At 48.6% G+C, this 17,592-nt stretch overlaps 1 protein-coding gene across 1 annotated transcript in view; it reads left to right on the forward strand.

Moving 5' to 3' along the window:
• MUC16 (mucin 16, cell surface associated) overlaps window positions 1–17,592 on the forward strand; it is a 207,833-nt gene that overhangs the window by 75,953 nt on the left and 114,288 nt on the right. The window contains exon 8 of the mRNA XM_033195391.1: window positions 82–16,601. Coding sequence (XP_033051282.1) covers window positions 82–16,601 — 16,520 coding nt within the window. The remainder of the gene's footprint in view (window positions 1–81; window positions 16,602–17,592) is intronic.

Raw genomic sequence — 17,592 nt, forward strand, 5'->3', positions numbered from 1 at the left:
GACTCCTAGACTGAGGGAGACCAGTACCTCTCAGGAGTCCAGCTTTTCCACAGACATGAGTTTTCTACTTTCCAAAGTCCCCACTGGTACTATTACTGAGGTCTCCAGTACAGAGGTCATCTCTTCTAGCAAAATTTCCACCCCAGACCATGGTAAGTCTACAATGCCACCTGACACCTTCACAGGAGAGATCTCCAGGGTCTTCACCTCCTCTATTAAGACAAAATCTGCAGAGATGACGATCACCACCCAAGCAAGTCCTCCTGGGTCTGCATCACATGGTACCCTTCCCTTGGACACATTAACCACACTTTCCCAGGGAGGGACTCATTCAACTGTGACTCAGGGATTCCCACACTCAGAGGTGACCACTCACATGAGCATGGGTCCTGAGAATGTGTCATGGATGACAACTCCCCCTATGGAAAAAACCAGCTTTGCGTCTACCCTGTCTTCACCTGCCATGATATCCCCTTCTCCTGTTTCCTCCACATCACCAGAGAGCATCCCCTCCTCTCCTCTTCCTGTAACTGCACTTCCTACTTCTGTTCTGGTGACAACCACAAATGGGCTGGGCACTACAAGCCCAGAATCTGTAACCAGTTCACCTCCAAATTTGAGCAGCAGCACTCATGAGAGACTGACCACTTACAAAGACACTGCACACACACAAGCCGCCACACATCCTTCCACAAACACTGCAATGACCAATGTAGGGACTTCTGGGTCTGGACATGAGTCACAATCCTCTGCCTTAGTTGACTCAGAGACATCGAAAGCCACACCTCTGATGAGTACCACTTCCACCATGGGGCACACAAGTGTTTCCATATCGACTCCTGATATCTCTCAAACTAGCCAAATTCAAACAGAGTCAATGGCATCCCTGACCCCTAGACCGAGGGAGAGCAGCACGTCTGAGAAGATCAGCTCAGTGACAGAGACAAACAGTGCCATTTCTTATGTGCCCACGGGTGGTACTGCTCAGGTCTCCAGGACAGAAGTCATCTCCTCTAGCAGAACATCCATCTCAGACCTTGATCAGTCCACAATGACACCCAGCATCTCCACAGCAATGATCCCCAGGCTCTTCACCTCCCCTATCATGACAAAATCTGCAGAAATGACCATCACCACTCAAACAACTACTCCTAGGGCTACATCACATGGTACTGTTCCCTTGGACACATCAACCACACTCTTCCAGGGAGTGTCTCAGGGATTCCCACACTCAGAGATAGCCACTCTTAGGAGCAGAACTCCTGGAGATGTGTCATGGATGACAACTCCCTCTGTAGAAGAAACCAGCTCTGAGTCCTCCTTGATGTCTTCACCTGCCATGACATCCCCTTCTCCTGTTTCCTCCACATTATCAGAGAGCATCCCCTCCTCTCCTCTTCCTGTGACTGCACTTCTTACTTCTGTTCTGGTGACAACCACAGATGTGTTGGGCACGACAAGCCCAGAGCCTGTAACCAGTTCACCTCCAAGTTTGAGCAGACCAACACATGAGAGACCAGCCACTTACAAAGACACTGCACATACGGAAACCATGCATCCTTCCACAAACATGGCAGTGACCAACGTAGGGACCCCCAGGTCTGGACATGAATCACAATCCTCTGTCCTAGCTGACTCAGAGACATCAAAAACCACATCTCCAATGAGTACCACCTCCACCCTGGGGAACACAAGTGTTTCCACATCAACTCCTAATAGCTCTCAGACTAGCCAAATTCAAACAGAGCCAACAGCATCCCTGAGCCCCAGACTGAGGGAGAGCAGCACGTCTGAGGAGACCAGCTCAACGACAGAGACAAATACCGCCTTTTCTTATGTGCCCACGGGTGCTATTACTCAGAGCTCCAGAACAGAAATCTCCTCTAGAAGAACATCCATCTCAGACCTTGATCGGTCCACAGTAGCACCCGACATCTCCACAGGAGTGATAACCAGGCTTTTCACCTCCCCCATCATGACAAAATCTGCAGAAATGAGCATCACCACTCAAACAACTACTCCTGGGGCTACATCACAGGATACCCTTCCCTTGGACACATCAACCACACTCTTCCAGCAAGGGACTTACTCAACTGTGTCTCAGGGATTCCCACACTCAGAGATAGCCACTCTTAGGAGCAGAACTCCTGGAGATGTGTCATGGATGATAACTCCCTCTGTAGAAGAAACCAGCTCTGAGTCCTCCTTGATGTCTTCACCTGCCATGACATCCCCTTCTCCTGTTTCCTCCACATTATCAGAGAGCATCCCCTCCTCTCCTCTTCCTGTGACTGCACTTCTTACTTCTCTTCTGGTGACAACCACAGATGTGTTGGGCACGACAAGCCCAGAACCTGTAACCAGTTCACCTCCAAATTTAAGCAGCACCACACATGAGAGACTGACCACTTACAAAGACACAGCACACACAGAAGCCATGCATCCTTCCACAAACACCACAGTGGCCAACGTGGGGACCTCCATTTCTGGACATGAATCACAACCTTTTGTCCTAGCTGACTCAGACACATACAAAGCCACATCTCCAATGGGTATCACCTTCACCATGGGGGATACAAGTGTTTCTGCATCAATGCCTACCTTCTTTGAGACCAGAATTCAGACTGAATCAGCATCCTCTTTGACTCCTGGATTAAAGGACACCAGCACGTCTGAGGAGATCAACACTGTGACAGAGACAAGCACTGTCCTTTCAGAAATACCCCCTGCTACTACTACTGAGGTCTCCAGGACAGAAGTTATCACCTCTAGCAGAAAATCCATCTCAGGACCTGATCATTCCAAAATGTCACCCTACATCTCCACAGAAACCATCACCAGGCTCTCCCCTTCTGTTGTAACAGGATCCACAGAAATGACCATCACCAACCAAACAGGTTCTATAGGGACTACCTCACTGGCTACCCTTACCCTGGACACATCAAGCACAGCTTCCTGGGAAGGGATGCACTCACCTGTGACTCAGAGATTTCCACACTCAGAGGATACCACTACTAGGAGCAGAGGTACTAAAGGCGTGTCATGGCGAAGCTCTCCCTCTGTGGAAGAAACCAGTTCTCCTTCTCTGGTGCCTTTAACTGCAATAACCTCACATTCACCTCTTTTTTCCACATTATCAGGAAGTAGCCCTGCTTCTCCTCTCCCTGTGACTTCCCTTCTCACCTCTGGCAGGAGGAAGACCACGGACATGTTGGACGCACTCTCAGAGCCTGTGACCAGCTCCTTACCAAGTGCAAGTAGCTTCTCAGGTGAGATGCCCACTTCTGAAGCCTCCACAAATACAGAGACAATTCACTTTTCAGAGAACACAGCAGAAACCAATATGAGGACCACCAATTCTATGCATGAACTACATTCCTCTGTCTCAATCCACTCCCAGCCATCCAGACACACACCTCCAAATGTTACTGGGTCTATGATGAAGGACGCTATTGTTTCCACATCAACACCTGGTTCTCCTGAGACTATAAATATTGACAGAGAGTCAACATCCCCCCTGACTCCTGAATTGACAGAGAACAGCACCGCCCTGGTGATGAACTCAACTACAGAGTCAAACATTGTTTTCTCCAGTGTGTCTATAGGTGCTGCTACTGAGGTCTCCAGGGCAGAAATCCCCTACTATGATCCTACATTCATGTCAGCTTCTGCTCAGTCAACAAAGTCCCCAGACATTTCACCTGAAGCCAGCAGCAGACATTCTAACTCGCCTCCCTTGACAATATCTACACACAAGACCATCACCACACAAACAGATCCTCCTGGGGTGACATCTCTTGGCCAACTGACCTTGGACACATCAACCGTAGCCAACCCAGCAGGAACCCCATCAGCCAGAACTCAGGATTTTGTAGACTCAGAAACAACCACAGTCATGAACAATGATCTCAGTGATGTGTCGAAGACAAGCCCTTTCTCTGTAGAAGAAGCCCACTCTCTCTCTTCTCAGGCACCTCTCCTTGTGACAACCTCACCTTCTCCTGTAACTTCCACATTGCGAGTGCACAGTACCTCCTCTCTTGCTTCTGTGACCTCAGTACTCACCCCTGCACTAGTGAAGATAACAGACATCGACACAAGCTTAGAACCTGTGACTCATTCATCTCAAAGTTTAAGCAACACCTCGGCCACTTCAGGAGCCACCACAGATACACACACAATACATCTTTCTATAAACACAGCAGTGACCAATGTGGGGACCACCAGTTCACCACATGAATTCTATTTTACTGTCTCACCAGACTCAGAGCCATATAAAACCACATCTCCAGTAGTTATCACTTCCACCATGGGGGACTCAATAGTTTCCATATCAATGCCCAGATCGTCTGAGATGACAAAGATTGAGTCTGAGACAACTTCCTCCCTGACCTTTGGACTGAGGGAGATCAGCACTTCCCAGAAAATAGGCTCATCCTCAGACACAAGCACTGTCTTTGACAAAGCACTCACTGCTGCTACTACTGAGGTCTCCAGAACAGAACTCACTTCCTCTAGCAGGACATCCATCCGAGGCACTGAAAAGCCCACAGTGTCACCAGACACATCCACAGGATCTGTCACCATGTTCTCTACCTTTGCTGGCATGACAAAATCTGATGAAATGACCATCGCCACTCAGACAGGTCCTCATAGGGCTACCTCACAGGGTACCCTTACCTGGGACACATCAATCACAACCTCACAGGCAGAGACCCACTCAGCTATGACTCATGGATTTTCACAATTAGATGTGTCCACTCTTATAAGTAGAGTTCCTGAGGATGTATCAGGGACAAGCCCACCCTCTGTGGAAAAAACCAGTTCTCCCTCTTCCCTTCTGTCTTTACCAGCAATAACCTCACTGCCCCCTGTACCTACTACGTTACTAGAAGGTAGGCCCTATTCTTCTGTTCATCTGACTTCACTCCCCACTTCTGGCCCGGTGAAGACCACAGATATGCTGGCATCTGTGACCAGTTTACCTCCAAATTTGGGCAGCACCTCACAAAAGATACCAACTACTTCTGAAGACATTAAAGATACAGAGAAAATGTATCTTTCCACAAACATAGCAGTAACCGATATGGGGACCACCACTTCTGAAAAGGAATCTTATTCATCTGTCCCAACCTACTCAGAACCACCCGAAGTCACCTCTCCAGTGGTTACCTCTTTCACCATAAGGGACACCATTGTTTCCACATCCATGCCTGGCTCCTCTGAGATTACAAGGATTGCGATGGAGTCAACATCCTCCCTGGCTCATGAGCTGAAGGAAACCAGCACCTCCCAGGAGCCCATCATATCCACAGAGAAAAGTGCTGTCCTTCACAAGGTGACCACTAGTGCCACTCCTGAGACCTCTAGGACAGAAGTTGCCTCTTCTAGAAAAACATCCATTCCGGGCCCTGATCATTCCACAAAGTCACCAGACATCTCCACTGAAGTGATCTCCAGGCTGCCTATTTCCCCTGGCATTACAGAATCTGCAAATGTGACCATCATCACCCAAACAGGCCCTCCTCTTGGATCTACATCACAGGGTACCTTTACCTTGGACACACCAACTACATCCTCCAGGGCAGGAACACGCTCGATGGTGACTCAGGAATTTTCACACTCAGAAATGACTACTCTCATGAACAAGGACCCTGAGATTCTATCACAGACAATCCCTCATTCTATAGAGAAAACCAGCTTCTCCTCTTCCCTGATGCCTTCACCAGCCATGACCTCACCTTCTCCCGGTTCCTCAACATTACCAAAGACCATACACGCCACTCCTTCTCCTATGATCTCACTGCTTACCTCTAGTCTAGTGATGACCACAGACATGTTAGGCACAAGCCCAGAAGCTACAACCAGTTCACCTCCAAATTTGAGCAGTACCTCACATGAGATACTGACAACAGATGAAGACACCACAGCTATAGAAGCCATGCATCCTTTCACAAGCACAACAGTGACTAACGTGGAAACCACCAGCTCTGGACATGGGTCACACTCCTCTGTCCTAGCTGACTCAGAAAGAACCAAGGCTACAGCCCCAGTGGATACCACCTCCACCATGGGGCATACAACTGTTTCCACATCAATGTCTGTTTACTCTGAGACTACAAAAATTAAGAGCGAGTCAACATATTCCTTGACTCCTGGACTGAGGGAGACCAGCATCTCCCAAAATGCCAACTTTTCCACTGACACAAGTATTGTTCTTTCAGAAGTCCCCACTGGTACTGCTGCTGAGGTCTCCGGGACAGAAGTCACCTCCTCTGGTAGAACATCCATCCCTGGCCCTTCTCAGTCCACAATGTTGCCAGAAATATCCACAAGAACAATGACAAGGCTCTTTGCCTTGCCTACCATGACAGAATCAGCAGAAATGACCATCCCCACCCAAACAGGTCCTTCTGGGTCTACATCACAGGATACCCTTACCCTGGACACATCCACCACAAAGTCCCAGGCAAAGACTCATTCAACTTTGACTCAGAGATATCCACACCCAGAGCAGACCACTGTCATGAGCAGAGGTCCTGGAGATATGTCATGGCAAAGCTCTCCCTCTGTGGAAAAACCCAGCTCTCTCCCTTCCCTGCTGTCTTTACCTGCCACAATCTCACCTCCTCCCATTTCCTCCACATTACCAGTGAGTATCTCCCCCTCTCCTCTTCCTGTGACTTCAATTCTCACCTCTGGCCGGGTGATGACCACAGACATGTTACACACAAGCCCAGAACTTGCAACCAGTTCACTTCCAAAGCTGAGCCACACTTCAGGTGAGAGACTGACCACTGGCAAGGACACCACAGATACAGAAGCTGTGTATCCTTCTACAAACACAGCCATGTCCAATGTGGAGACCTCCACCTCTGGACATGAATCCCGTTCCTCTACCTTAGCTGACTCAGAGACATCCAAAACCACATCACCAATGTTTATTACCTCCACACAGGAGGACACAACTGTTGCCATATCAACCCCTCACTTCTTGGAGACTAGCAGGATTCAGAAAGAGTCCATTTCCTCCCTGACCCCTAAATTGAGGGAGACCAGCAGTTCTGTGGAGACCAGCTCAACCACAGAGACAAGTGCTGTCCTTTCTGAAGTGCCCACTGGTGCTACTACTGAGGTCTCCAGGACAGAAGTCACCTCTTCTAGCAGAACATCTGTCTCTGGTCCTGCTGAGTCCACAATGTTGCCAGAAATATCCACCACAAGAACAATCATTAAGTTCCCTACCTCCCCCATCATGGCAGAATCATCAGAAATGACCATCAAAACCCAAACAAGTCCTCCTGGATCTACACCAGGGAGTACCCTTACATTAGACACATCAACCACACCCTCCTTGGTAATAACCCACTCGACTATGACTCAGAGATTGCCACACTCAGAGATAACCACTCTTGTGAGTAGAGGTTCTGGAGATGTGCCATGGCCTAGCTCTCCCCCTGTGGAAGAAACCAGCCCTCCATCTTCCCAGCTATCTTTACCTGCCATGATCTCACCTTCTTCTGTTTCTTTCACATTACCAGCAAGTAGCCACTCCTCTTCTGCTTCTGTGACTTCGCTTCTCATAGCAGGCCAAGTGAAGACTACAGAGGTGTTGGACACAAGCACAGAACCTGAAATCAGTTCATCTCCAAGTTTGAGCAGCACCTCAGTTGAAATACTGGCCACCTCTGAAGTCACCACAGATACAGAGAAAATTCATCCTTTCTCAAACACAGCAGTAACCAAAGTGGGAACTTCCAGTTCTGGACATGAATCCCCTTCCTCTGTCCTACCTGACTCAGAGACAACCAAAGCCACATCACCAATGGGTACCATCTCCATCATGGAGGATATAAGTGTTTCCACATTAACTCCTGCCTTATCTGACACTAGGAAAATTCAGACAGATCCAGCTTCCTCACTGACCACCAGATTGAGGGAGACCAGCACCTCTGAAGAGACCAGCTCAGCCGCAGAGAAAAACACGCTTCCTTCTGAAGTGTCCACTGGTGCTACTACTGAGGTCTCCAGGACAGAAGCCATCACCTTTAGCAGAACATCCATCTCAGGCCCTGAGCAGTCCACAGTGTCACAAAACATCTCCACAGAAACCATCACCAGGATTTCTGCCTCCTCTGTCATGACAGAATCTGCCAAAATGACCATCACAACTCAAACAGATCCTCCGGGGTCTACATCAGAAAGTACCCTTAATTTGGACACAGCAACCACATCCTCTTGGGAAGAAACCCACTTTACAGTAACTCAGGGATTTCCACACCCAGAGATAACCACTTCCATGGGCAGAGGTCCTGGAGGTGTGTCATGGCCTAGTCCTCCCTTTGTGAAAGAAACCAGCCCTCCATCTTCCCCGCTGTCTTTACCTGCCGTGACCTCACCTCATCCTGTTTCCACCACATTCCCAGCACATATCCCCCACTCTCCCCTTCCTGTGACTTCACTTCTCACCTCTGGCCCGGTGATGACCACAGATAACTTGAGTATAAGCACAGAACCTGGAACCAGTTCATCTTCAAGTTTGAGCAGCACCTCCCGTGAGATACTGACCACTTACAAAGACACCGCACATACAGAAGCTGTGCATCCTTCTACAAACACAGGAGGGACCAACGTGGCGACCACCAGCTCTGGATATAAATCACAATCCTCTGTCCTAGCTGACTCAGAGACACTCAAAGCCTCATCTCCAATGGGTACCACCTCCACCATGGGGGATACAAGTGTTCTCACATCAACTCCTGCCATCCTTGAGACTAGGAGGATTCAGACAGAGCCAACTTCCTCCCTAACCCCTGGATTGAGGGAGTCCAGTGGCTCTGAAGGGACCAGCTCAGGCACCAAGATGAGCATCATCCTTTCTAAAGTGTCCACTGGTGCTACTACTGAGATCTCCAAGGAAGACATCACCTCCATCCCAGGTCCCGCTCCATCCACAATATCACCAGACATCTCCACAGGAACCACCAGTTGGTTCTCTACATCCCCTGTCATGACAGAATCAACAGAAATGACCATGAACACCCACACAAGTCCTTTAGGGGCCGCAACACAAGGCACCAGTACTTTGGACACTTCAAGCACAACCTCTTTGACAACGACACGCTCAACTGTATCTCAAGGATTTTCACACTCACAGATGAGCACTCTTATGAAGAGGGGTCCTGAGGATGTATCACTGATGAGCCCTCCCCTTCTGGAAAAAACTAGCTCTTCCTCTTCTCTGATGTCTTCACCAGCCACAGCTTCACCTCCTCCTATTTCCTCCACATTAACAGACAGCATCTCTTCCTCTCCTCTTCCTGTGACATCACTCCTCACATCTGGCCTGGCAAAAACTACAGATACATTGCACAAAAGCTTGGAACCTGTAACCAACTCACCTGCAAATTTGAGCAGCACCTCAGCTGAAATACTGGCCACCTCTGAAGTCACCACAGATACGAAGAAAATTCATCCTTCTTCAAACAGAGCAGCGACCGATGTGGGTACCTCCAGTTCTAGACATGAATCCCCTTCCTCTGTCCTAGCTGACTCAAAGGCATCCAACGTCACATCTCCAATGGTTATTACCTCCACCATGGAGGATACAAGTGTCTCCACATCAACTCCTGGCTTTTTTGGGACTAGCAAAATTCAGACAGAACCAACATCCTCCCTGACCCTTGGAGTGAGAAAGACCAGCAGCCCTGGGGGGACCAGCTCAGCCACAGAGATGAGCACTGTCCTTTCTGGAGTGCCTGCTGATGCCACTGCTGAAGTCTCCAGGACAGAAGTCACCTCCTCTAGCAGAACATCCGTCTCAGGCCTTGCTCAGCTCACAGTGTCACCAGAGACCTCCACAGAAACCATCACCAGACTCCCTACCTCCCGCATAATGACAGAATCAGCAGAAATGATGATCAAGACACAAACAGATTCTCCTGGGTTTACACCAGAGAGTACTCTTACTGTGGACATGTCAACAACACCCAACTGGGTAGAAACCCACTTGACTGCGACTCAGAGATTTTCACACTCAGAGATGACCATTCTTGTGAGCAGAGGCCCTGGCGATGTGTTATGGCCTAGTCAATCCTCTGTGGAAGAAACCAGCTCTGCCTCTTCCCTGCTGTCTCTACCTGCCATGACCTCACCTTCTCCTGTTTCCTCTACATTAGCAGAGGATTTCACTTCCCCTTCTCTTCCTGTGACTTCTTTTCTCACCCCTGACCTGGTGATAACCACAGACAGGATGGGCATAAGCAGAGAACCTGAAACCAGCTCCACTTCAAATTTGAGCAGCACCTCCTATGAGAGACTGACCACTTTGGAAGACACTGTAGATACAGAAGCCATGCATCCTTACACACACACAGCAGTGACCAATGTAAGGACCTCCAGTTCTGGACATGAATCACAATCTTCTGTCCTAGCTGACTCAGAGACACCCAAAGCCATATCTTCAATGGGTACCACCTACACCATGGGGGAAACGAGTGTTTCCATATCCACTTCTGACTTCTTTGAGACCAGAAGAATTCAGATAGAACCAACATCCTCCCTGACTTCTGGATTGAGGGAGACCAGCAGCTCTGAGAGGATCAGCTCAGCCACAGAGAGAAGCACTGTCCTTTCTGAAGTGCCCAGTGGTGCTACCACTGAGGTCTCCAGGACAGAAGTGATCTCCTCTAGGGGGACATCCATGTCAGGGCCTGATCAGTCCACCATGTCACCAGACATCTCCACTGAAGCGATCACCAGGCTTTCTACCTCCCCCATTATAACAGAATCAGCAGAAAGTGCCATCACTATTCAGACAGGTTCTCCTGGGACTACATCACAGGGTACCTTCACCTTGGACACCTCAACAACAACCTTTTGGTCAGGGACCCACTCAACTGCATCTCCAGGATTTCCACACTCAGAGATGACCACTCTTATGAGTAGAACTCCTGGAGATGTGTCATGGCCAAGCCTTCCCTCTGTGGAAGAAGCCAGCTCTGTTTCTTCCCCACTGTCTTCACCTGCCATGATCTTGCCTTCTTCTTCCTCTACATTACCAGAGAGCATCCCCTCCTCTCCTCATCCTATGACTGTACTTCTCACCCCTGGCCCGGTGAAGACCACAGACATGTTGGGCACGAGCTCAGAACCTGAAACCAGTCCACCTCCAAATTTGAGCAGCACCTCAGATGAAATATTGGACACCTCTGAAGTCACCAAAGATACAGAGAAAATTCATCCCTCCTCAAACACACCAGTGATCAATGTAGGGACCTTGGTTTATAAACATCTATCCCCTTCCTCTGTTTTGGCTGACTTAGTGACAACAAAAGCCACATCTCCAATGGCTACCACCTCCACTCTGGGGAATACAGGTGTTTCCACATCAACTCCTGCCTTCCCAGAAACTATGATGACAAAGCCAACTTCCTCCCTGACCTCTGAATTAAGGGAGATCAGTACCTCTCAAGAGATCAGCTCAGCAACAGAAAGAAGTGCTTCTCTTTCTGGAATGCTCACTGGTGCTACTACTGAGGTCTCCAGAACAGAAGCCATCTCCTCAAGCAGAACATCCACCCCAGGTCCTGCTCAATCCACAGTGTCACCAGACATCTCCTCAGAAACCATCACTAGAATTTCTACTCCCCTCACCATGACAGAATCAGCAGAAATGACCATCACCCCCAAAACAGGTCATTCTGGGGCATCCTCACAAGGTATCTTTACCTTGGACACATCAAGCAGAGCCTCCTGGCCAGGAACTCACTCAGCTGCAACTCACAGATCTCCACACTCAGTGATGACCACTCCTATGAGCAGAGGTCCTGAGGATGTGTCAGGGCCAAGCCCCCCATCAGTGGAAAAAACTAGCCTCCCATCTTCCCTGGTGTCTTTATCTGCAGTAACATCACCTTTGCTGCTTTATTCCACAACATCTGGGAGTAGCCACTCCTTTCCTCTCCAGGTGACTTCTCTTTTCACCCCTGTCGTGATGAAGACCGCTGACATGTTGGATACAAGCTTGGAACCTGTGACCACTTCACCTCCCACTATGAATATCACCTCAGATGAGAGTCTGGCCACTTCTAAAGCCACTATGGACACAGAGGCAATTCAGATTTCTGAAAACACAGCTGTGACCCAGGTGGGCACCACCAGAGCTAGACAAGAATTCTATTCCTCTTACCCAAGCTTCCCAGAGCCATCCAAAGTGACATCTCCAATGGTCACCTCTTCCACAATAAAACACATTGTTTCTACAACCATACCTGCTTCCTCTGAGATAACAAGAACTGAGATGGAGTCAACATCCACCCTGACCCCCACACCAAGGGAGACCAGGACCTCCCAGGGGATCCACTCAGCCACAGAGCCAAGCACTGTTCCTTACAAGGCACTCACTAGTGCCATGATTGAGTACTCCAGGACACAAGTCACGTCCTCTAGCAGAAGATCTAGCCCTGATCAGTCCACAATGTCACCAGACATCTCCACTGAAGTGATCACCAGGCTCTCTACCTCCCCCATCAAGACAGAATCTACAGAAATGACCATTACCACCCAAACGGGTTCTCCTGGGGCTACATCACAGGGTACACTTACCTTGGACACCTCAACCACAATTTTTATGTCAGGGACCCATTCAACTGCATCTCAAGGATTTTCACACTCAGAGATGACCACTCTTATGAGTAGAACTCCTGGAGATGTGCCATGGCCAAGCCATCCCTCTATGGAAGAAACCAGCTCTGCCTCTTCTTTGCTGTCTTCACCTGCCATGACCTCACTTTCTCCTGTTTCTTCCACATTACCGGACAGCATCCACTCCTCTTCTCTTCCTGTGACATCACTTCTCACCTCGGGCCTGGTGAAGACCACAGAGCTGTTGGGCACAAGCTCAGAACCTGAAACCAGTTCACGCCTAAATCTGAGCAGCACCTCAGCTGAAATACTGGCCACCAGTGAAGTCACCACAGATACAGAGAAACTGGAGGTGACCAATGTGGTAACCTCAGGTTATACACATGAATCTCCTTCCTCTGCCTTAGCTGACTCAGTGACAACAAAAGCCACATCTTCAGTAGGTATCATCTACCCCACAGGAGATACAAATGTTCTCACATCAACTCCTGCCTTCTCTGACACCAGTAGCATTCAGACAAAGCCAACGCTTTCACTGACTCCTGGGTTGATGGAGACCAGCACCTCTGAAGAGACCACCTCTGCCACAGAAACAAACTCTGTCCTTTCTACTGTGCCCACTGGTGCTACTCCTGAGGTCTCCAGGACAGAAGCCATCTCCTCTAGCAGAACATCCATCCCAGGCCCTGCTCAATCCACAATGTCACCAGACACCTCCACAGAAACCATCACTAGAATTTCTACTCCCCTCACCAGGAAAGAATCAACAGAAATGGCCATCACCCCCAAAACAGGTCCTTCTGGGGCTACCTCACAGGGTACCTTTACTTTGGGCACATCAAGCAGAGCCTCCTGGCCAGGAACTCACTCAGCTGCAACTCAGAGATTTCCACAGTCAGTGGTGACAACTCGTATGAGCAGAGGTCCTGAGGATGTGTCATGGCCAAGCCTTCCATCTGTGGAAAAAAACAGCTCTCCATCTTCCCTGGTGTCTTTATCTGCAGTAACCTCACCTTTGCCGCTTTATTCCACACCATCTGGGAGTAGCCACTCTTCTCCTGTCCCTGTCACTTCTCTTTTCACCTCTGTCATGATGAAGACCACAGACATGTTGGATGCAAGCTTAGAACCTGAGACCACTTCACCTCCCAGTTTGAATATCACCTCAGATGGGAGTCTGGCCACTTCTAAAGCCACTATGGAGACAGAGGCAATTCAGGTTTTTGAAAACACAGCAGCGTCCCATGCGGAAACCACCAGTGCTAGAGAGGAACTCTATTCCTCCTCCCCAGGCTTCTCAGAGCCAACCAAAGTGACATCTCCAATGGTCACCTCTTCCTCTATAAGAGACAACATTGTTTCCACAACAATGCCTGACTCCTCTGGCTTTACAAGGATTGAGATAGAGTCAATGTCATCTCTGACCCCTGGACTGAGGGAGACCAGAACCTCCCAGGACATCATCTCATCCACAGAGACAAGCACTGTCCTTTACAAGATGCCCTCTGGTGCCACTCCTGAGGTCTCCAGGACAGAAGTTATGTCCTCTAGCAGAACATCCATTCCTGGCCCTGCTCAGTCCACAATGTCACCAGACATCTCCGATGAAGTTGTCACCAGGCTCTCTACCTCCCCCATCATGGCAGAATCTGCAGAAATAACCATCACCACCCAAACAGGTTCTTCTCTGGCTACATCCCAGGTTACCCTTCCCTTGGGCACCTCAACGACCTTTTTGTCAGGGACCCACTCAACTGTGTCTCAAGGGCTTTCACACTCAGAGATAACCTATCTTATGAGCAGGGGTCCTGAAAATCTGCCATGGACAAGCCCTCGCTTTGTGGAAACAACTGGATTTTCCTCTTCTCTGACATCATTACCTCTCACGACCTCACTTTCTCCTGTGTCCTCCACATTACTAGAGAGTAGCCCCTCCTCTCCTCTTCCTGTGACTTCACTTATCCTCCCAGGCCTGGTGAAGACTACGGAAGTGTTGGACACAAGCTCAGAGCCTAAAACCAGTTCATCTCCAAATCTGAGCAGCACCTCAGTTGAAATACCGGCCACCTCTGAAATCATCACAGATACAGAGAAGATTCATCCTACCTCAAACACAGCGGTGACCAAAGTGGGGACCTCCAGTTCTGTTCATGAATCTCATTCCTCTGTCCTAGCTGACTTAGAAACAACAATGACCACATCTTCAATGGGTATCACTTCTCCTGTGGAGGACACCACTGTTTTCACATCAATTCCTGCCTTCTCTGAGACTAGGAGGATTCCGACAGAGCCAACATTCTCACTGACTCCTGGATTCAGGGAGACTAGCACCTCTGAAGAGACCAGCTCAATCACAGAAACTAGTGCAGTCCTTTTTGGAGTACCCACTAGTGCTACTACTGAGGTCTCCATGACAGAAATCATGTCCTCTAACAGAACACACATCCCTGACCCTGATCAGTCCACACTGTCTCCAGACATCATCACTGAAGTGATCACCAGGCTCTCTTCCTCATCCATGATGTCAGAATCAACAGAAACGACCATCAGCACCCAAACAAGTTCTCCTGGGGCTACAACACAGAGTACCCTTACCTTGGCCACAACAACAGCACCCTTGGCAAAGACCCATTCAACTGTTCCTCCAAGATTTTTACACTCAGAGATGACAACTCTTATGAGTAGGAGTCCTGAAAATCCATCATGGAAGAGCTCTCCCTTTGTGGAAAAAACTAGCTCTTCCTCTTCTCTGTTGTCCTTACCTGTCACGACGTCACCTTCTGTTTCTTCCACATTACTACAGAGTATCCCTTCCTCCTCTTTTCCTGTGACTTCGCTCCTCACCCCAGGCATGGTGAAGACTACAGACATAAGCACAGAACCTGGAACCAGTTTATCTCCAAATCTGAGCAGCACCTCAGTTGAAATACTGGCTGCTTCTGAAGTCACCACAGATACAGAGAAAATTCATCCTTCTTCAAGCATGGCAGTGACCAATGTGGGAACCACCAGTTCTGGACATGAACTATATTCCTCTGTTTCAATCCACTCAGAGCCATCCAAGGCTACATACCCAATGGGTACTTCCTCTTCCATGGCCGAAACCACTATTTCCACATCAATGCCTGCCAATATTGAGACCACAAGATCTGAGGCAGAGCCATTTTCTCATTTGACTTCTGCATTTAGGAAGACTAACATGTCCCTAAATGTGACCAGCTCAGTCACACCAACAAATACACCTTCTTCTCCTGGGTCCACTCATCTTTTACAGAGTTCCAAGACTGATTTCACCTCTTCTGTGAAAATATCATCCCCAGACCGGCCACCAGCCTCACAGTATACTGAAATTCCAGTGGACATAATCACCCCCTTTAATGCTTCTCCATCTATTATGGAGTCCACTGGGGTAACCTCCTTCCCAGAATCCAAGTTTACTATGTCTGTAACAGAAAGTATTCATCATCTGAGTACAGATTTGCTGCCTTCAGCTGAGACTATTTCCACTGCCACAGTGATGCCTTCTCTATCAGAGGCTGTGACTTCATTTGCCACCACTGGAGTTCCACGAGTCATCTCAGGTTCAGGTAGTCCATTCTCTAGGACAGAGTCAGGCCCTGGGGGTGCTACTCTGTCCACCATTGCAGAGAGCCTGCCTTCATCCACTCCTGTGCCGTTCTCCTCTTCAACCTTCACTACCACTGATTCTTCAACCATCCCAGCCCTCCATGGGATAACTTCCTCTTCAGCTACTCCACGTAGAGTGGACACCAGTCTTGGGACAGAGAGCAGCACTACTGAAGGACACTTCGTTATGGTCAGTACTTTGGACACTTCGAGCCAACCAGCCAGGACATCTTCATCACCCATTTTGGATACCAGAATGACAGAGAGTGTTGAGCTGGGAACAGTGACAAGAGCTTATCAGGTTCCTTCACTCTCAACACGGTTGACAAGTAAGGACCCACAGCCCCTACAATCCCATTATTGGGAGCTCATAGGAAATGATCCCTTCCTAAGAAGCAAAAAAATAGTTTAGTTTACTCCTGCACCAGAAATTCTTTTAGCAAACACGTGTCTATCTAATTTCACTTCTAGGCACTGGGTTAGGAATTGGAGGAACAAAAATAAGCAAATAATTGAATTGTTACAGTATCGTGATAGGTGCTCTAATATTACTACTAGTAATGATGATGACAATTAAGAATAATGACAACATAAAATATTTATAACAGTACTTATTCTGTTTCAAGTGCAGTTTTATTAAGCTATTTGATCCTCAATTGTAACACTTATTGAAGTAGAGAGTATTATAAGCATATTTTGAAGATGAAGACATTTAGGCACAGGGATATTAAGCAACTTTCTTAAGGTCATATAGCTAGAAAGTGACAGAACTGGCTGGGCACGGTGGCTCAAGCCTGTAATCCCAGCACTTTGGGAGGCCAAGACGGGCGGATCACGAGGTCAGGAGATGGAGACCATCCTGGCTAACACGGTGAAACCCCATCTCTACTAAAAAAATACAAAAAATTAGCCAGGCCCGGTGGCGGGCACGTGTAGTCCCAGCTACTTGGGAGGCTGAGGCAGGAGAATGGCGTAAACCCGGGAGGTGGAGCTTGCAGTGAGCTGAGATCTGGCCACTGCACTCCAGCCTGGGCGACAGAGCAAGACTCTGTCTCAATAAATAAATAAATAAACAAATAAAATAAAGAAAGAAAGTGACAGAACTGGGATAAGAACGTGGATTGTGTGTCACTAGGAACTCATGCCCCTAACTGTTGGGCTAAACAGGAGTGGTCAGAGAGGTAACAGAAAAGCAAGAAGTTCTGGCATCACCGAAGCCATAGGAGGGGAGAGTTTTAGGAAGGAGAAATGTTAAGTTCTGTTAAATATCACAGAATTGCCAAGTTGAAATGAGGTGAGAAGAGCTCTGGCAACATGGGG

The sequence above is a fragment of the Trachypithecus francoisi genome, unplaced genomic scaffold (assembly GCF_009764315.1).
Source record: "Trachypithecus francoisi isolate TF-2019V2 unplaced genomic scaffold, Tfra_2.0 Lachesis_group5, whole genome shotgun sequence".
NCBI lineage: Eukaryota > Metazoa > Chordata > Mammalia > Primates > Cercopithecidae > Trachypithecus > Trachypithecus francoisi.